Source organism: Mustela putorius, unplaced genomic scaffold, assembly GCF_011764305.1.
Source record: "Mustela putorius furo isolate JIRA1106 unplaced genomic scaffold, ASM1176430v1.1 tig00000835_pilon_pilon_pilon, whole genome shotgun sequence".
NCBI lineage: Eukaryota > Metazoa > Chordata > Mammalia > Carnivora > Mustelidae > Mustela > Mustela putorius.
Genome location: NW_025421492.1, coordinates 4,625,662 through 4,648,560, shown reverse-complemented (window position 1 = coordinate 4,648,560; position 22,899 = coordinate 4,625,662). Strand labels below are relative to the sequence as shown.

The 22,899-nt window shown below is 45.9% G+C and overlaps 1 protein-coding gene across 8 annotated transcripts in view; it reads left to right on the top strand.

Annotated features, from left to right (window-relative positions):
* The window catches only part of FBXO15 (F-box protein 15), a 173,930-nt gene that overhangs the window by 62,362 nt on the left and 88,669 nt on the right, over positions 1–22,899 (top strand). The window contains exon 11 of one of the 8 annotated variants that reach the window (XM_013052802.2): positions 15,402–16,161. The exons of the other annotated variants lie outside the window; for them this stretch is intronic. Coding sequence (XP_012908256.1) covers positions 15,402–15,485 — 84 coding nt within the window. The 3' untranslated portion in view covers positions 15,486–16,161. Of the gene's footprint in view, positions 1–15,401; positions 16,162–22,899 lie in introns of those variants that run through there. 8 annotated transcript variants of the gene reach the window in all.

Sequence of the window (22,899 nt, the reverse complement as noted above, 5' to 3'; positions counted from 1 at the left end):
TTGACAGAGAGAGATCACAGGTAGGCAGAGAGGCAGGCAGAGAGAGAGGAGGAAGCAGGCTCCCTGCTGAGCAGAGAGCCCGATGCGGGACTCGATCCCAGGACCCTGAGATCATGACCTGAGCCGAAGGCAGAGGCTTAACCCACTGAGCCACCCAGGTGCCCCTAAAATCTTTTTTTTTTTTTTTTTAAAGAGTGAAATATTGCCATTTGCAGTAATGTGGATGGAACTAGAGGGTATTAGGTTAAGCCAAATAAATCAAAGAAGGACAGATACCATGATTTCAGTCATGTGTGGAATTTAAGAATCAAAACAGATGAACATGGGGAAAGGGAAGGAAAAATAGGATAAAAATGAGAGGGAGGCAAACCATAAGAGACTCAACTATAGGAAACAAATAGGGTTGCTGGAGGAGGGTGGGTGGGGGGCATGGGGTACTTGGGTGATGGGCATTAAGGAGGCACTGGATGTGATGAGCACTGGGTGTTACATGTAATTGATGAATCACTAAATTCTACCTCTGAAACTAATAATACAGTATTTATGTTAATTAAATCAAATTTAAGTAAATAAAATAAAATAAAATAAAATAAAATAAAATTAGACTCCATACTTCACACCATACACAAAAATACATTCTAGGTAGACTAAAGACATAAAATTTCAAATTTGAAATGAAAATATCCGAGAATATCTAACTGCAGCATAGGGTGGGATTTTAAATAAAAAGACAAAAACATCACAAACCATGTAAGAAAATGTACATCAGATTGACTACATGTAAAGAAAACTTCCATTCAAAAACAAGTGAAAAGACAAACCATGGACTGAGAGATGCTTGTAAAACATATAACTGTTGCATGATTAATATCCGGAATGTATGAAAATTTCTTGAAAGCAATAAGTGGAAGACTCAAAACTCACTAGGAAATGACATAGGATATTAACAGACAAATCTCAGGGCAGGCAGGACGGATGGGCACTAAACTTATGAACAACAGTCCACCTCACTAGTCACCAGAGGAGTTAAAATTAAAACCTGAGGTACCATTTCCCACTCTTCAGCTGTAAAAAAATGTAAAGACCTGACAATTCCAAGTTTTGGTCAGAATGTAGATCCTAGAAACACATTTGTCTTGCTGGTGGGGGTAAAAATTGGTACAGTACTTTGGGAAAAAATTTGTATTCTCCAATAAGGTGAAAATTGGTGTACTCAACAATCTGGCAATTTTATTTCTAAGTGTATATCAGTGGGAGATTTGTGCACATGTGTACAAGAAGAGATATATTGTGTTTTAACACTATTTTTTTTGTGATAGCATGAAATTGGAAAAATCCTGTTATGTTCATCAACAAGAAAATGAATTTTAAAGTTGTGAAGTACTTAGAAAACATTAGTTTAAGTGAATGAGCCAGAAGTACATACATGCTTGTGGGTAAATCTCAAAAACATAATATTATAGTAGGATACAATTTGTATAAGGTTTAACACTTTCCAAAACAACTCCCACATATTTTATGGAAATGCACATTTATAGAAAATATATTTAAGACATGAAAAATGTTCATGAGAATGGTAAACTTTCAGGTGAATGGGTAGAGAGGGAGGTAAAGGCGGTGAAAGGACTAAGAATACTTAGAACAACTGTTGTGAAGCCACTGTTGGCAAAATATTAAGAGACTAAGGGATCTGTAAGAATATATTTGAAGTATTTTGTATGGAAGTTAAAGCCATCATCAGTATACATCGAGTCTCTGTCTATACATACATCTACCCATCTACCCATCCACCCACCATCCACCTATTCGTCCGGATCTGTCTGTCCCTATCAATCTATCTATCATCTATCTATGCTACATTTTAGGATATTTAGTGTTCCATAGTAAGGACATTGTATATTTTATAATTGTATTGTAAATTGTATTGTATTGTTTATTGTATATTGTATAATTGTATATTGTAGACTTGTATTAAAAATGATTTCCTGATTTTAAGTTTATATATATGAAGTTTGGTTTTATTTAAATTTTTAGAAATCTTTGTAATTAAATAAACCTATAACCTCATTTACTGCTTCAGTTAGCACTTCTCAAAAGCACCGTGAGAGAATGAAAAGTGGGTGGAGCTTGCTGTCTCTGACTTGCATACAGTCTCTTCCTCACCTAGCCCTTTCATGCTGATCCTTCATGCCTGAAGGTCTCAACAAAGGACTGTGAGCCGAAATGAACCCTCAAATATACGGGCACATCTCGAAGATGTTACAGTTCAGTTCCAGACCTCCTCCATAAGTTGAGGATCATGATAAAATGAGTCAAATGAATTTTTTGGCTTTCCAGTGCATATAAAAGTTATGTTTACACTATAGTAAGTGTGCAATAGCAGTATGTCTTAAAAAAAATGTACCCACCTTAATTTAAAAAAAAATACTTTATTGCTAAAAATTGCCAGCCATCATCTGAGTTTTCAGCAGGTTGTAATGTAATGTTTTTTTTCTGGGGGAGGGTCTTGCCTCAGTGTTGATGGCTGCTGACTGACCAGGCTGGGGGTTAATGAAGGTTGTGTGACAGAGGCAATTTCTTAAAATAACAAGTAAGTTTGCTGCTTTAATCAGTTCTTTCTTTCACGAACAATCTCTCTGTAGCATGTGATGCTCTTCGATAGCATTTTACGCGTGGTACTTCTTTTGGAACTGGAGTCAGTCCTCTCAAACCCTGCCACTGCTTTATCAGCGAAGTTTAAGGGGTATTCTAAATCCTTTGTTTTCATTTCAGCAGTCTTCACAGCATCTTCACCAGAAGTAGGTTCCATCTCAAGAAATCATTTTTTTGCTCATCCAAATGAAGTAATTCCTCGCCCATTCAAGTTTTATCATGAGTCTGCAGCAATTCAGTCTCTTCTTCAGGCTCTGCTCCTAATTCTAGTTCTCTTGCCTCTTCTACCACATCTGCAGTTACTTCCTCCACTCAAGTCTTGAATCCCTCAAGGTCATCCATGAGGGTTGAAATTAACTTGTTCCAAACTCCTATTGATGTTGATTTTTGACCTCTTCCCATGAATCACAATTTTTTTTTTTAAAGAGAGAGAGAGAGAAAAAGCACGAGAGTTGGCGGGGGTGGGGGTTGGGGGAAGGGGCAGAGGGAGAGAGAGAATCTTAAGCAGACTCCATGCTCAGTGAGGAGTCTGACATGATGCTTGATCTCATGATCCTAAGATCATGACCTGAGCCAAATCCAAGAGTCAGATGCTTAACCAACTGAGCCACCCAGGTGCTCCAGTCACTTAATGGCATCGAGACTGGTGAATCCTTTCCAGAAATTTTTTCCCATTTACTTTGCCCAGATCCGTCAGAGGAATCACCGTTTTGGCAGCGGTAACCTTCCGAAATATATTTCTTAAACAATAATTTGAAAGTCAAAATTGCTCCTTGATCAATGAGCTCCCGAATGGATGTTGTGTTAGCAGGCATGGAAACAATATCAATCTTCTTGTATCTCCGTCAGAGCCCTTAGGTAACCAGGTGCATTGCCAGTGAGCAGTAAAATTTTTGAAAGGAATCTTTTTTTCTGAGCAGTTCTCAACAGTGGGCTTAAAAATATGCAGTAAACCATATTTTAAACAAATGTTCCGTCGTCCAGGCTTTGTCTTCCCTTTCATGGAACACAGGCAGAGTTGATCTAGCATAATTCTTAAGGGCCCTAGGATTTTTTGGACTGGTAAACGAACTTTGGCTTCAGGTTAAAGTCACGGCTGCATTAATCCTTAACAAGTCAGCCTGGCCTTTGAAGTTTGAAGCCCAGCGTTGACTTCTCCTCTTCAGCTAGGAAAGTCCTAGGTGGCTTCTTCTAACAGAAGGCTGTTTCATTGACATTGAAAATCTGTGGTTTACTGCGGCCGCCTTCTGTAATGGTCTCAGCTGGATCTTCTGGAGAACTTCTTGCTTTACCTTGTACTTTTTTATGTTATGGAGACAGTTTTTTAAGCCTCAGGAACCAACTTCTGCTAGCTTCCAACTTTTCTCTAGTGGTTTCCTCACTTCTCAGCCTTCACAGGCTGAGAAAGACAGTGAGAGCCTCTCTCTGGGTTAGGTTTTGGCTTAAGGGACTGTCGTGGCTGGTTTGATCTTCTATCAACTTTCTCCCTGTCAGCAATAAGTCTCATACCTCTGTTCACTGGAGAAGCACTTTTAATTTCCTTCAAGAACTTTGCTTTCACACTCACATCTTGACTACTTTTGGCACAAGAGGCCTTGCTTTCAGCCTGTCTCAGCGTCTGACATGCTTTCCTCACTAAGCTTACTCATTTCTAGCTTTGGTTTGAAGAGGGAGATGTGTGACTCTTCCTTTCACCTGAACACTCAGCGGCCATTTTAGAGTTATTGATTGTCCTAATTTAATATTATTGTGTCTTAGGGAATAGGGAGGCCTGAGCAGAGGGAGACAGATGGGGGGATGTGGGGTTGACAGAGCAGTCAACGCACCCAAGATTCATTGTGTCGTCCATCTTGTGTGGGTGTGGTTCATGGTGCCTCCCGACAATTCCAGTAGCAGCATGAGAGGTCAGTGATCACAGAGCGCCGTTACCAAGATAATACTAACAGACGCGTTTGGAATATTGTTAGAATTACCAAACTGTGACCCGGAGACGTGAAGTGAGCAAATCCTGTTTGGAAGATGGCACTCATTGACTTGCTCAATGCACGGCGGCCACAGACCTTCAGTTTCTAAAGAAAAGTGCAGTATCTGCAAAGTGTAAGAAAGTGAAGTGCAGTAAAATGAGGTGTAACTGTAAAACCTGAATGGAGAAAGTGTCTGTGATTTGAGTTTTAAGATACACATTTATCAGACCAAGAAGAGAACAATGTGATTGCAAACATGCCCATCGGTTGCTTTGACATCTTTTCTTTGTACATTGGATTAGCGTGCACTACGCTAGTTATTAATCACTTTTTTCTTGCTTGGAAGAGAGCTACTCTCTGTAACTTCAGAACCGATGCAATGCAAGAAGCAGCCTCTGCTGTGAGCAGGGACCAGTGATGCACAGCCAAGTCCTTAGTTCTCACCCTTAGAGCTGTGCTGTCACGTCCAGATTTGACTGGGAGGAACTACAAAACCTCATTAAGACAATTATGGCCCTTGAGTCATCCTGGGGCTGATCGTGATTATGTACCAATTTGCAAAGTTGTTTTAGGTGATGGGCGAGTCAAGTGGGCTTGTAGTGAACCCTGCACCATGGCTCACATCCTGTTGCTCTCTTGTAGGAATGTACTTCAAGGTCATTAGCATCAACTCTGGAATCTCACAAAAGAGACCTGAGAATAGGACTGTGCTGCCTTGCAGCAGAAAGATGGAAATTTAGGCAAAAAGTTTGGAACACACCTAGAATACTATCTGTTACTAGCTTTCTAAAGCTCCCAGAGATTCTTTTCTTAGTCACCAGAAAATCCTACTGCAAACACGGCACAAGCTGATACTGGAAGCGTGGTGTTCGGCGCCCCCAGGGGGAGATGTTCACCACATCTATTTCTGGGTACAGCTGGGAGGTTCAGTCCTCTTGGATGAAAGGTGATGCTGATGAGTGGAAGCACAGAGGATGTTTCCTCCTAGAGCACTGATAAAGCACAGTGCCTGGCATGCAATCAATACCCAATAAAAATGTAATTTACTTAATGAATAAATGAATGCAAATCCATTATGAGTCTTCCACCATAGTCTGACTTGGTTCAATGAGTAGCATGTTAGTGGTTTTTATTTCTGAACACACTGTGGCCTGCTTTACCAAGCTTGGCAAGTTCTTTACACTCTTCTACTTTATGTAGGTCAAGGAGATAATTGCTCTTTAATATTTGAAAAGCAAATAGATGTCGTGGATAGTGAAGGACACTCTGGGACTTTGCATGTATAGCCTAGTATCCCGTGTCCCCATTTTATTCTTTGACTTGTCCTTTTGGTTCTGACCATGGTTTTGCTCGGTGTCCATCACAAGGCCCCAAAGAACCCGGAAGAACAAACGCAATGATGTCTCTCATGGGCAGGTGCTTTGAAAGATAAAGACATTTTGTAAGTGAGAGGATTTGGCTTTATGATTTGGGTCATATATTTTATCAGTAGCCATGGGAAATGGAGAATCACCATCATTTGGTTTTGGCTGCCAAGCTCTGCAAGATGGCAGGTGTGAGGAAGATCACAGGCTTCTGCTGGGGCCAGGTGTGGAGGGGGTGGTCAGCTGGACACAGGGACAGAAGAGGACCTGCGAAGGAAAAGAATACAACTAAGGGTCCAAACGGAGGAACTTTGGACTTCAAAGGAGACCATCTTCACCCAACCCCTCAGCCTTTGCATTTTACCTCTGTCTGTTGCATATATTGAAAAAAGTCACTTTAAAAATCTGCATTTCATTTAGAAAGTGTGCTTAATAAACACGTAAAATGCAGAGGACAAAGTAGAAAGCAGGAACACTGTGGAGTTCAACAAATCCAGGGTCAAATCATAACCTTGTCAGGTCCCTGGGTGCGATGGGGACCCCACCCTTCTCTTCCTGCATCCCAGGTCCATCATCTACCGAATGGAGACAACCCCTGCTGCGTGGGCATGAATCACTGTCCCGCAAATGGGGAAGGCGCCTGTGGGAGGTCCTGCTCTCCAGCGGCTCCTCTGCTCTTCCTCATGGACCTTAGGAGATTTGAATGGGTGTGAGGCCTAAAGGCGAGGTAAAGGGGGAACTAAGGCTTTTGTGACCTACTGACTACCCAGGGTTGGGCCGACGGTGTCCTGATCAGATGAGCTGTGTGCGTTTCTGTGATGGAAGAGTGGAGGGGTGCACTTTTAAACTCCTACTTAGCTTTCTCAGTTATAGTAAAACGGAAGCCGATGGTGCTGTGTTCTTTCTCGGTGCTGGACATGTAGGTGCTGTCTCTGCTGTGTGATGTGGATGCCTCACCTGGTCTGCCTGGGCCTGGTCAGGGACGGGAGGAAGCGGGGACTTCTGGGGGTCCCCCAGGCTCCCGGCACAGTGGGGGTGGTGCTGCATTTGTACGACCACATCACGCACCTGCCTGGTGCCTCTACGCTCTGTAAGGAGCACCTGCGAATTGTAGGAGACATTATAAGGACTGCTGATTATGTGCAGGTGTTGAGAGGGGTCCACCTATCATTGTTTGGAGAAGAGCTTCTCATTTCTTCTTGGGAGACAAGAAAGTGAAAACATGGAGACATCGACTGCACTAATGAAGGAAAAGACAAATAGTGATGACAAGGAGGAAGGAGAGCTCTGTGTGCAAGTGCGTGAGCATGTGTCCGTGCATGCATGTGTGCGATAGAGAACACACTGATGCCTGTGGAGAAGAGAAGGGGGTATAGAAGTAAGAGAAAGCCAATGTGATAAAACTGAAAAGCTTCTGTGGTCTTCTCACCAAACATTTTCTCCCTAAGTTTTTAGAAAAGGGTTTTATTTTTTAATTAATTTTTTTCAAGATACCTGGTTTTTTGAGGTCTCGGTACAGTGATCCAAAAAAGACAGAATGTAGGGAGAGGGTGGTTGGGTTATGGACATTGGGGAGGGTAGGTGCTGTGGTGAGTGCTGTGAAATGTGTAAGCCTGATGATTCACAGGCCTGTACCCCTGGGGCTAATAATACATTATATCTTAATAAAAATAATAAAAAAACACACAAAAATTCGGACAGAATGAAGGAGGAATTGCTGCAGAGATCAGATAAGTTTTAAACTTGAGGGCTCTTTGTCACATTCAGGAGAAATCACCAGTAGTTCTCCAGGTTTGGTCAGGTTTGGTTTTCCTTGCGAGTGACCTTTGGCGTGGAGGCAGGCGGGCTGGCGGAAAGTCAAAGCATGGATTTTGGTGTCTCGGCTCGGCCTCCCCTTCGCTGAATAACCTTGTGCATGGGATTTAATTCTCTGAGTCTCACTTTTGTCCGCTGTAAAATGTCATCTGTAGAATGACAGTAGATTCTTCCTTAAATGGATGGGAAGCACCTGGATGGTCATAAATGTCCAACTAATACAGTTGTTAGTTGTCTGTGTTACACGTATCACAGTGAGTTGTGTCTGTGGATCATGACTTGGCTGTGCTCCACAGTGACACGGGCTGGAATGCAGATGGTGAGCAGAATTGGGAAAAAGTAGATAACAGAGACTTAGGAAGCTGAAAGGAACCTCATCCTAAAATTTGGAAACTGCTGGTGTAATACACATAAAATGCATACTTTTCTCTTATTCTGCATGCCTCCTGATCGAAAATCAGTCATTTAAAGATTTGTTTGCTTCGTTCATTTGGTATTTCCACCAATACTTAGCGCTTTCCGTGCTCTGTGCTCAACCCCAGAGGCCTGGGAAAGAGAGGATAGCAATACCAAGATGAGCAAGGCAAAAACCCTGGCATCTGGAGGGGCCCAGATGGACGGGGATGTGCTCACGGAAGCACGTGGTCTTCGTGGGATCCCGGGGTGGCGGGAGAAGAGCTCCAGTGGAGAGACCATGCCCAGGAGGGCTCCTGACTCTACTGGCGGGGAGACAGACTGCAGGCTTTTAAGTGGTGGAAGGTTGTGGGGGGAAGTGATCAAGGCGGTCGGGCCAACTTCTCTTGCTAACCGGCATTTACTACAAGGTAGGCGCCAGGCCTCCCCTGGAGACTGGGACCGGGGCCTGTCTCCCTGGAGGTCACATTTCAAAGAGCTGGCTCCCAGGTCTTTGAGAAAGGCGTTCCTGGACTGTGGCTGGGAGCAGATTTACTTCTCTGAGAGGCAGACGAAGAATTTACAATGGCAAGTTCTCTCAAAAAAATGCTCTAAGGAAAAGGAGGTCACGGGCTAGAGTCGGGAGGAAACCCGTCAGAATTTCCCTGGGTGGAGGGGTCTGTTTGTGGCAGTGGGAAGGGAGAGGAAGGACACCCATGAGAGGAACCATAAGGCGCAAAGGTCCAGAGGAACCTGAAAGCCACAGGTTCTCTCCGCTTCCTCCTCCACTGCTTCCCAAACACGTGACCTGGGCCAAGTTATTTAAACTACGAAGTTCAACTTGCTAGTGTGTAAAATGAGGATATTGTTGGAAGGATGAGATAGAATCATGCATGCAAATGCTTACCGGCGCACACTAAGTGATAATGTGAAGGTTTTTTAACATTGTCACGTGTAGATAAAACATGAATGGTTTGGCCTTCTTAGTCTCCAGGCAGGAGCTGGATATCTGCTCTGGGGCCGGTACTGGAGGGTGGGTGTGTGTTTTCCAACAAAAAAAATCCACTTCTGGGGTGCCACAGGAGAGATTTAAATAGGGTAGTGACAGGGTGACATTTAGAGACTTATAACAGGGGCATCCCTGAAGACATTATATACATGAAGCAGGAAACGGGTTTTTTTTTTCTTTTATTTTTGAGAATGAACATATTTTTAAGTACTAAGAAATATGTTTGCATATTATGTCATATCAGTTAGTGAAAGGAAAACCCACACACACTCAGACAATCATGAGAGTAAACTCTGAGAACACATCTGGTAGACTTCCACGCCATCGTAGTTGACTTCCACGCCGTTGTAGTCATGTTTTTGTTTTCTGGAGTTGACAGTGCTTTGACGTGGTGGGGGCCTTGCCAGCTGTGGAGACCACCCCTCCTGGGGCTCCTGGTTCCTACAGCATCCCACACCCCAGCCCTCTCTGACCTTGCACAACCCCGCCAGTATTTCCTCTGACCCCACGACCCCCAGGACCAGGGTCCAGACGGCTGGAGACCACCCCCCTAGCCCAGAGCCTGCCGACATTATTCAAACTACCCAATCCTAAACGCGCCTACCCTGCCTGGCCCAGCCCTTCCCGGGGAAGGCACGGTAAACAGTCTGGTCTGTGCTTCGTCCTTCACTCCTGCGCCTCACTGACCCGGGTGCTTCCCAAGCACCCCTGTGGGGTCTGGGTGCTCGGTCTGGGAGCTTAGAGTCCTAAAACTTCTTCCAGTGTCATTAAGCTGTCCGTGTTGTCCCTCAGTTGCCTGTGTAACCTGAAGCCCAGGAACAGCCATACACACAGCGGCTCCTTTTTCTGCTCTCTGTGCTCTTCTTCTCTTTCTTTTCCAGCAGGCGGGGGTCCCTAGGTGCTCGCTCTGTTTGCCTCCGAAGCTCGCTCCACCTCAGATGGGCTCACATTCACTGGGCACATGGCCCAACGTCTCAGTCCATCAGGGAGGCTGTGACACAGAGCTGCAGACATCAACTGTTCCGGTTCTGGGGACTGGAAGTCCAAGAGCAGGGGCCAGCCTGGTCCAGTGAGAGTCCCCAGCTGGTCCCACTTCTCATGTCCTCACCAGGGGAAGGCGCTAGGGAGCTGCATGGCATCTCTCTTGTAAGGATACTACTAATCCTATCAGGAGGGCTCCATCCTCACCACCAGTCCCCGCCCAAAGGCCCCACCTCCTCATACCATCACCTTTGGGGGTTGGGATTCCAACATCTGGACCCAGGACCCAGTTTCCGCCCTCAGTGGGTCCTGGGCCACACATGGCTGCTGCTTCAGCTCCGGCTCTTCCTGGGCCAGCTCACTTCCCGTGTGCTCGGAGCTCCTGTCCTGCTTCCTGCACAGCCAGGCGGCTCCACTGATGCTGTGAGTGAAAGGAAGGGCCTTGAGATTCTGAAAAGAAACCTTAGAGTGAGTGAAAAGCCTTCTTAAACCCAGCATCCATGTGTCCCGATCCTCCCTCCCGGGGTTGGCTGCCCTGGAGGGGCTCTGGTCTGCGCCTTGCCTCACCGGCTCCCTGTGGTGAGTGCCCCAGTGCCTTCCCTGGGGAGCAGATCTGAAGGCTCTGTCCCTGCTCCCAGAGTCTTTAGCCTCCAGAGAGAAGGGTCAGGTCCTGCCCGGTACCCTTCTAAGGTCAACTTCCTTTTCCCACCTCAGGATGACTGAGAGTTGGGACACCCATTTGTGTAGACTGCTCCCGTGACAGAAACAAGTCTGAGCAGTATATTGTCACCCACAGAAGCAGCCCGCAATCTGAAGTAACCCAATATTTGGATCCTCAATTGAAAAAAAATTGGTTAAATGGGGTAATCATAAAGAAATGTTGGCATGCATCTTCTAAATATTTTAATTTAAAGCATAAGTATGTACTTTCATTTGCCAGTCTTTTTAAAGACTTTTTTTTTTTTTTAAGATTGATTTATTTAGAGAGACGGAGGGAGTGCAGTGGGAGGGGCAAAGGGAGAAGGAGAGAGAATCTTAAACAGACACTGCACTCATCGTGGAGCCCGACCCTGGCCTTGATCCCATGACCCCGAGATCACAGTCTGAGCCAAAACCAAGAGTCAGAAGCTTAACTGACTTCGCCACGCAGTTGCCCCTTGCCAGTCTTTTGATATTGGGTCAGTCTGTTCTTTGAGGATGGGGTACATTTCTGTGTCATCTTTCTTGCACAAACCACAGACATATTTCACTACTAGGATTTAACTTGGTTAATATGGATTGAAAACCTAAAGACACTTGCAAAGGAATCTGCTTTGGGAATCTCTAAAAACAATGTTACTTTTAGTTGTGGAGACTTAGATTCACCGAATACCTCAGATTGTGGCTGACTCACTGCGGTCTCGGCAGAGCCCTCTGCTTCGAGTCTACTGAGCAGTCGTGGTGCTCACGTTACCCTGTGGTGAACTGTGCAGTGTTAACCTTCGATACCAGTGGTCACTCCTGTTGCCTCTGCTGCACACACTCATGCGTGTTGATTAGCCTTAGGTATACGTATATCCTTGTCAGGTATATGATGATAGTTTAGTGTTGTTAATTCTACAAATTTGTAATTCTACAAATCTCACTCGCTTTCTTTTTTCTCTCTACTTTTTTTTGGTCATCTCTTCCTACTGCTGAATATATACCTAGTTTGTTGCTTTTAACTAGATTGTCAACGATCCACAGTATGTGTTTTCCCACATATTTCTTATTTATTCCTCTAGAGATAGACAGCACATCAATTATGCTACATAACAAAACACCTGGAATTTTGTGCCTTACAACAGCTATTTTACTTGCTCATGATTCTGTGGGACAATAGTTAGAGGATTGAGCCATTTTCTGGTCTCATCAAGGGCTCCACATGTGGCCACAGTCATCTGTGGCTCACCTGGGGCTGGATGGTTAAGACAGCCTCCCAATCGTGCCAACCATCCATTGTGCTACATGTTCCAGCAGGATTTCCAGGCCCTGATACTACTGTGAGGGCCCGTCCGTGGGTGTCCTGCTGCCAGGAAGAGTCACCATGATTGTGTAATAGAGTCACTAGACTCAAACCTTAGAATTTTGTGTGAAAGGAAACTTAAAAACTACTTATATTTTTAATTGTTGGAAATGGTTCATAATTATGCTAGCACATGATTTTCTGAATTGTCATTAAAACGGTCACCCTTGGTAAAAAGAAATTACTCTCACTTTCTGAACTTCTGCGATGACTACGTATCACCCAAGGCCATATGGAATGATGAATGTATCCATATGAGACTTATTGTGAATGTAACATTAGTGGTTCAAGTAGAAACTATGAAAAATTTGGGCTTCTTCCTCTTTTACTTGGTGGGCCGTTTGTTTATTCACCAAACTCACCCCCTTGGCAAACAGTTATTGAATGCTGTTTTGTACTGGATTATAGGAAAAATGTAGTTGACTGAGACACTTTGTTCTCCTAAGGAAATAATAACCCAGATGGAAGATGTGATATGTTCCTAAAGAATGATAACATGAGGCAGAGCCAGATCAGCACCAGACGGGAGTTTTGGACCAAGTGCTGTGAGACTTGGGGGAGCAAGCATTTTATTCCAGCTAGGAGAGAAGGAACTAATATTTATTAAGCAGGTACCATGTGCCCTGAACCTTTCTCTGTGTAATGGGTGGATTCTGTGCACATGTGAAGGTCAGAGGACTTGAAGAGGGGACTTCTCATGGGGGCAGAGTGAATGAAGGCAGTGGTGGAGGTGGAGCACAGCATGCCCATGAACTGGGAAGTAGCAGGCACATCCATGGATTAACAGGATGGGAAGCTGGGGAGGGGTTGAGAACAGACCCCAGAGGCCTTAGGTACCAGTGCGTCATTTGGATATTACTTTGCAGGAAGTCGGAAAATACAGCTTTTTAAGCAAGAAAATGATGTGATCAAAATTCTGTGTTAAGAGAATAAACTGAATGAATCCAGAGTTTGTTTATAGCTCCCTTCTGAGGTGGGAGAGACGGCAAGTGAGTGAAGAAGGTGCTGGAAAAACACAAAAGTGGGAAGATCTCCTAGTGGGGGAGGTGGTGCCATTTAATGTAGTCCCTGGCCTGGGATGACCCTGCTTGGTTTTCCTCTCCATTTTTCTTCATTAGTGGGGTCATCTTGCTTGTTTATGCATTTAGTTGTTTAAAGTTTGCCTCCACCTCCACTTGAATAGAATCTCGGGGATCTGTCTATATCATTTGTCCTCAGGACCAAGAATGTACCACACACACAATAGGCAATCCTTGATTACATTTAGAGTTAATCACGGTTCTTGGATAATGGAGAGGTTAGAAACACTTGATTCCTAGTTTGACTTGATTTTCTCTAGTAAGATTGGGTTTGGGGATGACTATGGAAAAATATCTAATTTCTGTATGGAGTTGTGCCATTTTTGAGTACTCACACGTTTTGTTTATGCCTCTCAACAGTCACAAAAGCCAGTCTGAAAGGCAGACATTCTTTCACTCAACATTTATTGAGCACTTACTCTCTGCCTGTGTTGTACTATGTGTTGTGCAACGGAAGGTCTCAAAGTATGATGGAGAAAATCAATATATGCAGAGAATCATAATATGATATGTCTATGTTAGTTAGGGTTCTCCAGAGAAACAGAACCAATAAGATGTACATATATATATAGAAGGAGATTTATTACATGGAATTGACTCACATGATTACAAAGGCTGAGATATCCCAAGATCTGCTGTCAGCAAACTGGAGACCTAAGAGCTGATGATGTGGTTATAGTCTGAGTTCAACGGGCTTGAGACTCAGAATTAGCTGATGTTTCAGTTTGAGTCTGAAGGCAGGAAAAAACCAGTGTCTCAGTTTGAAGGCATGCAGGCAGGAGGCATTTTCTCTTCCTCCAGAAAGAGTCCATCTTTTTGTTCTTTTCAGAACTTCAACTGATTTGATGAGGCCCACCCACATGGAAGGCAATTTGATTTAAATGTGCATCTTTTCCAGAAATAGCCCCACAGACACACCCAGAATCATGTTTGACCAAGTGTCTTTGTACCTCATGGCTCAGTCTAGGTGACACATAAAGTTAGCTGTCACAATGTCCATTGTTGTTATAGAGATATAAACCAGGTTCCATTCCAACATCCTCTTGGGCAATTAGAGAAGTTTTGTAAAGGAGGCAAAAGAGAAATAGTTGACAGATACCACTATCATCTCTATTTTTTAAAGGAGGAAAGATAGATTCAGGGATATTAAAGAATTTCCCACCATACACAGACAGGAAGTAATAAAGCCGGGAGTTGAGCCCACATGTTCTGATTCCAATTTCATATTTTTACATTATGTAGAATAAGCAAGTTGGAGAAAGAATTATATTTGAAGATAGAGCAAGAAGATCCAACTTAAAAAAATGATTTGTGATTCAGGTCTTAGTTCATGAAGGAATTTACAAATGCCAGAGGGATTTGTGAAGGTCCTTTTAGAGTCGTGGTAGGAGATATCTCCCTTCCCTGCTCCCAGTGCCCATCAGCCCCATCCCTGTGCTGCTTATGGGATGGGCAGTGGTGGCCCTTGGCATTGGTACTTGGGTTTCTCAGGTGTCCTAGTTTGGAGGTAGATGAGGACCTATGGTAGTGATAGAGTCTTATAGCTCCCAGTTGTAGGCAAGGGGGTTGGTGGTACTGGTAAGTGTTCTGTGTCTTCTCTCCCCCAGAAGTTCATTTCTCATGTACATCTGCTTTATGCTGTTTTTGTAGACTGGTTTCCCTGTGGGCTTTTAGCTCTTGTCTGCACATAACATCAATAAGCAAATGGCTTTTGAGTGCAAGGCATGTCTCCACCTTTATGTGAGCTTATGTGGTCAATGCCTGGCAGGACCCACTCCAGACGGATGCTTTTTAACTTTCAATTCCAACTCTCCAGGTAACAATAAAATCCTGCTGGCTCACCCTGGGCAGGTGCCCACTCTGGCACAATGTTGGGTATCTCTTGGTGCTACCCCCTAACACAGAATGCAGGTGGTGTTTTAAAGAAGGGATGGGCTATCCAGGCATCTCTGATGTGTTTTTACAAAAGTCCTACCTCTGACTTCCTCCCGGGACTCTAGGATGCTTATCGCAGCAGTGACTGATTGTGTGTATCTTGGCATTCATCATACTCCCCCTGGGAACACCACTCTTAGGACTCTTCTTTCTGGCCACTTACAGGGTCCTCAAGAAACCCCAGTGGCCAATATGATGTTAAGTGCATCCCGTTTAGATAGTGCTGAACTATCGGAGAAAGTACGTTAACCGCCTCTCTGCCTGGATCTGCAGTCAAGTCACTGTCTCAGCTGCTCCTGCTGTGGACTTCAACTGCCGTCTGAGAGAGTGTTAGTCATCTTAATAACGTGAATCGATCATAAGCCCAGCCTGCTGGACAATATTGCAATCAAAACAGCAGAGGCTGAAATGTTCCAGCCGGAATGAGAACATAGGAACATAGCTTGACTCAGATACTCTGCAGCTGCATCCAGCAGAGCTCCGATCAAAAGAGACTCACCAGCCGCAGCTAAAATGTTTTGGCTGTGAAAAGTGCTTTTGTCACTAAAGGGATGTCAGCACTGTAATTTTGGGTCCCAATAATGAAGAGAATAATAGTAATTATGGACATTTTATGACCAGAAGCCTTCCAATCAAATGATACAGTTCAAGTTGTATCTTTTGAACCCATTGAATTGTCTTCTGTATCAGTTCCTGAAGGATGTAATTGTTATTAATGAGATATTAACAGGATATCATCTCCTTCAACGGTAAATCCATCTCTCTGTAGAAGTGAGTTATTGGAACAATTAAGAGCTGTATCAGAGTGTACGATCGAGAGATGCTTCAGTGTTTTCTCCCATTGATGGTATATTTAATGCTTTTGAAAAAAATGTGCCTACGCCTTTTGCTCCTCCCCAGTCTGCTTTAAATTATATGGGAGTTAAAACTGCCCCTCTGTTCTTTTTGAGGATTTTTTTTTTTTAACAACTTGCTTTTTGGGATGACCGAGCGACTTTTAGAATTCTCTTTCTTATCGACCCAATCGTAAGGTGTAGCAGGAAAGAACAGAAGGCCCCGGGGACTGCGTGCCAGGTGCTGGGTAGAGGCGTTCCGATAGTGCAGTCCGTCCTCACAGCACCCCGGAGGGGAGGTACCGCTCTCCCGACTTTTACAAATGAGGCAGTGAAGGTGGCAGGGCTGATAATGACAGAGTGTGTGTGACGCTCAGGTGATCTGACACCAAAGGCCAGCATCGGCCTTCTGGAACCTTCTGCCCCCTACAGTTATAATTAGTCACTAAGCAATTGCAGTCTCGCTTAGGTCAGTATGTGCTCTCATGCCTATATACAAAGCACGATGTGTGACACACAGGACCGGCGACATGGGCATTCTGCTCCCCCAATCCCAGACCCTCTCCTCCATAGCAAGACCTGACCTGAGCCTCGATCCTCTCCTGTAATGAAGCAGCCTCTAGACATCAGCGGCCAGGAGAGCCCTTCAGGGACCTTGCAGGACCTGGTGCAGCAGTGGGGCCATGAGGCTGGGCTAGAACCCATGCCACACGAGTTAGGCAGCATTCTCCCCTCCTCGTGCTGACGCTGGGGGTTAGCCAGGGAAGGGTGTTCGGAAACGGTTCACTGGTGAGAACACAGAATAGGGGCTCCCGTGCAGAAGTAGCTGCACTCGTGTTGCCTGTGGGACTGGAGACCACCTTCTATCCCCTTCCGGCTCACCTAGCAAGTGGCAGAGACAGGCCCCGAACAGCAGCCTCTGGGGCTGCGGCCGGAACACTCAGTGTCACAGGACTTGGGAAGAGTCCCCGGGTGGGATGTCTCCCTGGGAGACAGGTTGGGGGGGCTTTAAGCATTTGTACAAACACCTGTGGGCAGGTGAGTCACAGCTGTGCGTGTGTGAACGCACGGCTCCAGAGAAGCCTCCACTCAGTGTCCTTTGCGTGCAAGAGCCAGCAGCGCCTCTATGCCGGACTTCTCCGTTGAAATTGGCCTTATCCTCCCAGCAAAACCTGCCTCTTCCAGCACTGTCTGGGGCATCCATCCTGTGACCAGGGGGCAGGCAGACCTGTTCTCATTCCTGGCGACCCCCAGCCTCAAAGGGGAGACTAACCTCAGCCTGCAAGGTCTCCTGTCCTCGAGGTTCCAGATGATGCTGGCGGAAGCCTCTGGTGGTGGCTTGTTCTCCACGAGCGAGAGATGGTAAAGCCCTGCCTTCCTGTACTGCCCCAGCGACGGGAGGAGGAGCGGAGGAGGCGCTGCAGACTCCGGGCACCGTGGGAGACCGAGTGCCTTGTGGCCTGCAGCACCCCGAGGGGGTCTGTGGGTCAGCGTGGTGGCCAGGGAGCACCGTGGAGGGGCGAGGACCCCGCCTCCCTTCTTCCTGGGGTGCTGCTGCTCTGCTGGAGAAGCTGCTGGTCCCTCCGCCCCCGACCTATGCTCATTCTTTCAGCGCTCTGAGGACTCATCCGAGAGCCAAGGGACTTCTGTTCTTTGAATTCCTGAAATGCGGTGGGCTGGGGGAGAGCCCCCTCTCCTGTACCGCGCTGTGCTCCTGCTCTTTCTCCCTCCCGAGGAAAGCGGAAGAGTGCCTGGAAGGGATAAGCTCCCAGGAAGTGGCGGTGTCTACCCCTGTTGTCCAGGGAAAGGATGACCTGGTGGACTGCCTCACCCGTGGGGCCGCTGGGCTTCTACAGTGGGCACTGGGGCCTCAAATTTGCTTACAACCCACGGTTTCCTAGGCAGGCAGTGAAAGCAGGTTTTAAATCTGTGTCTGTTTAAAAGCTCCTGTGTTACAATCAGTTTTTTTGTGATGGAGAAGGACTTAACCTCTCTGGTTTCCGCGGCTGGGGGGGTGGGAGGGGGGCAGGCTGGCTGGGCCCCGCCTGTGTGTCCAGCATCTAGCAGGAGGCGCTCGCTGCACCGGCAAGAGCGTGGCTGGGGATGGACCGAAGCCGGGGTGGAGCTCCTCTTCTTCAGCCCGCCAGCGGGTCCTTCAGCTTCCCGACCGGTCCAAGGAGCATCTCTGGCTTCTTGGCACCAAGCATTGTTGACAGGAGGGGTTTCTAGGCATATTCTTGTCTGGAATGATGCCCACCCAGTCCCAGGTAACTAGGGAGAAGCGCTCCGGTGGGGAGGAAGAGGAGGGGCAGACAGGACAGCTGTGCCGGGATCCCCAGGAAAACCGCAAGGGCCAGGAAGGACCCCCCGGGGGGATGGGCTGGTGTGCTGCGTGTGGCTGGAGGGCGGCCAGGCCGGCGGAGCTCACCCGTGAGCTGGGGGTGGTGGGGGTGTGGAGCCTCCACAGGCTCTGAGCAAGGACGGGCGAGATCCCATGTGCGGGTTTCACTCCTTCCTCAGTGTTGAGGTGACTGAAGGAGAGATGGAAGGGGAGAACCACGCTGGCAGGCTGTGGCCGTACTCCAGCCTGGGAGGGACGGTAGATTTGGGAGACGGCTGGAAGTGGAGGACTAGACCGAGTTTTAGAATCCGGCTTCTGCTCCCTTGTTTCTTTCGACCGCTCCGTCCTGTAAGCGAGCACCCATCTTCCCCTCTGCCCTTCCCTCCTGCACGGGCTGTTCCGTCTAGTCCGGCTGTCCCCACCTCTCCGCTCCTGCCTCCGTGGACACCCCTCCCCACCCTCCCGAGCTGAGCTCCGTTCATATTCTGCCCTGTCACATTCTGCCATTTTATATGATGATAATGACTTCTGTTTAAATGTCACTGGACTCTTCCGTCTTCCCACTGGAGCGGGAGTGAGTGGCAGAGTCTTATACGGTGTTTGATCTTCAAGGTCTTGCTGGGGGCCTGGCTGGAGGCCCGTGTGCAGCGCTGGCTGGAGGCCCGAGTGTGTAGGAGGAGAGCTGGGTGGTCAGGGGACTCTGGGGCTCCGGAGGGGCCTCTGAGGGCCAATACTGCCTCCCAGCACCAGGACACGTCGAGTGAGCAGCAGGCTCAGGAAGAAAGACCACAGCTGCGGATCCGATGTGTCCTGTGGGCAGTGCTGCCCGGGGGACATGGGAGTGGCAATGTGGGGCGAGAGGCTGCTAGATGGTTCTGGCACGCAGGGCATTTGGGACTAGAGATCCAGATCTGGGAGCTCTCTGGCATCAGTGTGGGCTTGGAACGCGCTGAGGACCCTAAGAGAATATTCCCGGGGAGAGGACGTTTCTGGGACTACAGGAAGCATCTTAACCTGTTTCACTTTGAGTTTCCCCGTTTGTCAGCTGACGCTGCTTCTGCTCGCCTCTAGCACTTGTGACCAGTAGACGCCTGTAGAAGAAGCTGACGTTCCCCGGGAGCTCAGCGCGGTTATGAGCACCCAGTATGCACGCGAGGAGTGGAGGGGAGAAATGGGACCCGTGGCGATGTCGAATGCACGGGGGGAGGGTGTCGGAGAAGAAACAGAAAGGCAGGAGTGAGGCTGGCAAAACCGCAGTTGCTTTACTTTTTAATAATAATGTGAAAATGCGGCATAGCTCTGAAGTTGTATTTGTGGTATGCTCAACTTTAAGTCAAAGTATTTAGATTTTTTCATTTTTTATTCTCTATTTATTATATTTCAAACAAGTGAAGCTAAAGAAAATTTTCAATGATGTAGATTTGAAAAGTTCTGTTTGTGTAGCATGTTACGTTATAAAGGATGTTTGCTCAGATTTGCTTTTTATTTGATTATATTTGCTTATCTTTAGTGCCAAGAGTAATGTTTCACATCGAACTTTTCACCTATGTCTGCTGAAAGCTGGTAGTATTTTATTTTATTTAATTAAAAATCAGCTTGTGGGGGCACCTGGGTGGCTCAGTGGGTTAAAGCCTCTGCCTTCTGCTCAGGTCATAATCCCAGCGTCCTGGGATCAAGCCCTGCCTCCGCCTCTCTGCTCAGCAGGGAGTCTTCTCTCCGCCCCCTCTCTCTGCCTGTCTCTCTGCCTACTTGTGATCTCTGTCTAATAAATAAATAAAATCTTAAAAAAAATCAACTCATGTAGAAGAGGAGTTTGAGAATTAATTCCTACTACTGAAAGTTTATAGTAGAAAATAATGGTTTTAGAAGCTTTATCAGGTTGAAATGTATTTTCTCAATTAATGGCTTGCCCAAGAAGGGATTTACAGTTTTCTATAAAGATCGGTAACAAGTGTGAGTGACGGGTACAAATGCTCTGAAACGTCCTCATCCAACCATGTGATTTTAAATCAATGGATTGTGAAATTCTTCTGTCAGCAAAATTGATTATGACTCGTTAGGCCCTACTACAAAATTATTCCTGTCATTCATGTATTAAAAATATTCTTTCCATCATGCACTTTTCCTGGTAGCCTTGTCCGTTGACCCTTGCATGTCAGACATTGCGTTTGACGTTATCACGCGGTTGGGGCAGCTGAGCGCGCTGCGCCGGGCACCTCACACTCGCGAAGAAAGGTCTGACCCTCTATTAAGGAAAGAAAATGAACGCAACCAGAGTCCGACCACGTTTCCTCTACCACACTGGAAGTGAGTAATAAACAGAGTGCCTGGCGGTGTGAGACTGTGGGCACAGACATGACCGCCTTCTTTCACAGCCAGGACCAGTGGAATTGGGATGAGTTTTGTTCAAGACAGTTTGACCAGAACCACAGGAAAACACGGAATCCTTGGAGGCCCTAATTCCACATCCAGAATTCATCCGTGACAGTGGGCGATTTGGGCGCAGATTTGCATACAGGCCCGTGCGCTCCGGATGTCGTGTCCGCTTGTGACAACGGAGAAGCCAGCTGCTTGCTCAGCCGCACGGGAATCCTCACACAAACCGCAGAGCCACGCAAGGAGATGCTGGGCAGCCAGCGAAACCCACATCCCAGAAGAATGTCACTGCTCCTGAAGATGGAAAGCGTGTCTGAGTGACAAAGGCAGAGGACAAAATAGGTATGGGATATGCATATAAACATAGTTTCCTGCATGCAGAGATGATCTCTCAGGATGAAATCCTAGTTATTTTTGGTTGTAAAACAGCAGGAATCTGTTATTTCTCATGACTCTGTAGCTTGACGAGGCTTCGCCAGTGGTTGGGTTGGGATTCCTCTGCTCCTGGGTTCCCCTACAGTGCTCTGTTTCTCTGGAGGTTGGGCTGGACTGGGAGGTCCGAGCATTCTTTGCTCCCAGGCCTGGGGTCTCAGTTTCCCTCCAGTGTAGCCGATCCGTGCAGCTAGCTACAGCTTTCCGCAGCAAGGAGATCTGGGGTAGTGGGGCTTTTCCTGTGGCGGCCGGCTTCTCCTCAGAGATGAGGCAGAAACCACCAGATCTTCAGAGCCTCCACTGAAAGCCAACATTGCCTATCTCTGCCCTTTCCATTGGTCAAGAGGAATCTTGAGGCCAACTTCGAGAAGAGGGTGGAGCATATGCACTTTCGGGGGGAAAAGGAATGATAGCAGCCATCTTTGGGTAATCTCTAAGGCAACAGAGACTCGGATTTTAAAAGCAGTTTTCTGGAGGGGGTGTGATTATTATACATTTATAGATGTATAATATAGATTATTACATAATGATCTATAATAATATATATAATACATGATATAGGTTATTATAAATATAATATAATCTATAATAATATAGATTATACATCTATATATATCTATACTTTTTGTCTCCTTCATACTTACACTGAATTTTTACTTTATCATCAAGAACAACAAAAAAATGCTTACCACACTAAATTATAGTTGCATGTATAAGGCATTATAATAGGGTTTGAATCACAACCTTGATATGTACTTAATTTGGGCCGGTTATTTATGTTTGCAAAGCCACCATTACTTAACATGCTAACTGGGGATATTAATATGACCTTATGAGATTTGCCCAAAGGATACAAAAATACAGATTTGAAGGGATGCATGTATCCCAATGTATATAGCAACATTATCAACAATAGTCAAACTATGGAAAAAGCCTAAGTGTTCACTGAGGATGAATGGATAAAGAAGATCTGGGGTGTGTGTGTGTGTGTGTGTGTGTGTGTGTGTGTTTTATGCGGCCATAAAAAAATGAAATCTTACCATTTACCATGACATGGACAGAACTAGACAGTATTATGCTAAGCAAAATAAGCCAGTCAGAAAAAGACAATTGTCATATGATCTCACTCATATTTGGAACTTAAGAATAAAACAGATGAACTTATGGGAAGGGGGGAAGAGAGAGAGGGAAACAAACCACAAGAGACTCATGAGAATAAACTGAGGGTTAACGGAGGGAGGTGGCGGGAGTGGGATAAACGGGTGAAGGGCATGAAGTAGGGCACTTGTGACGAGCATGGGTGTTGTATGTAAGTGATGAGTCCCTGAATTCTACTCCTGAAGCTAACTAGCTAGAATTTAAATAAAAATTTGAAAGGAAAAAGAAGAGACCTTATGAAAAGTAAAATGAAGTCTATATAGTGACCAGTAGGTGCCCACCTAGAAAGTGCCCAGTAAATGATATTTCCTATTCTTCTCTATGTGAATATCAGTTTTGCTTTGCAACTGGCATGGCATCACCATGTTCATATTTTTTTTCTGAGCTTTCTTAATTTTCACATTGTTTTATTCATATCAGTAATACAAACTCAGATTTCTTTGCTCGAACGGAAGAAAAATTCTTTGGTCATGTAGTATTTCTTGACTGGAGAGGAATCAGGGAATGTCCAGTTTCCATCATT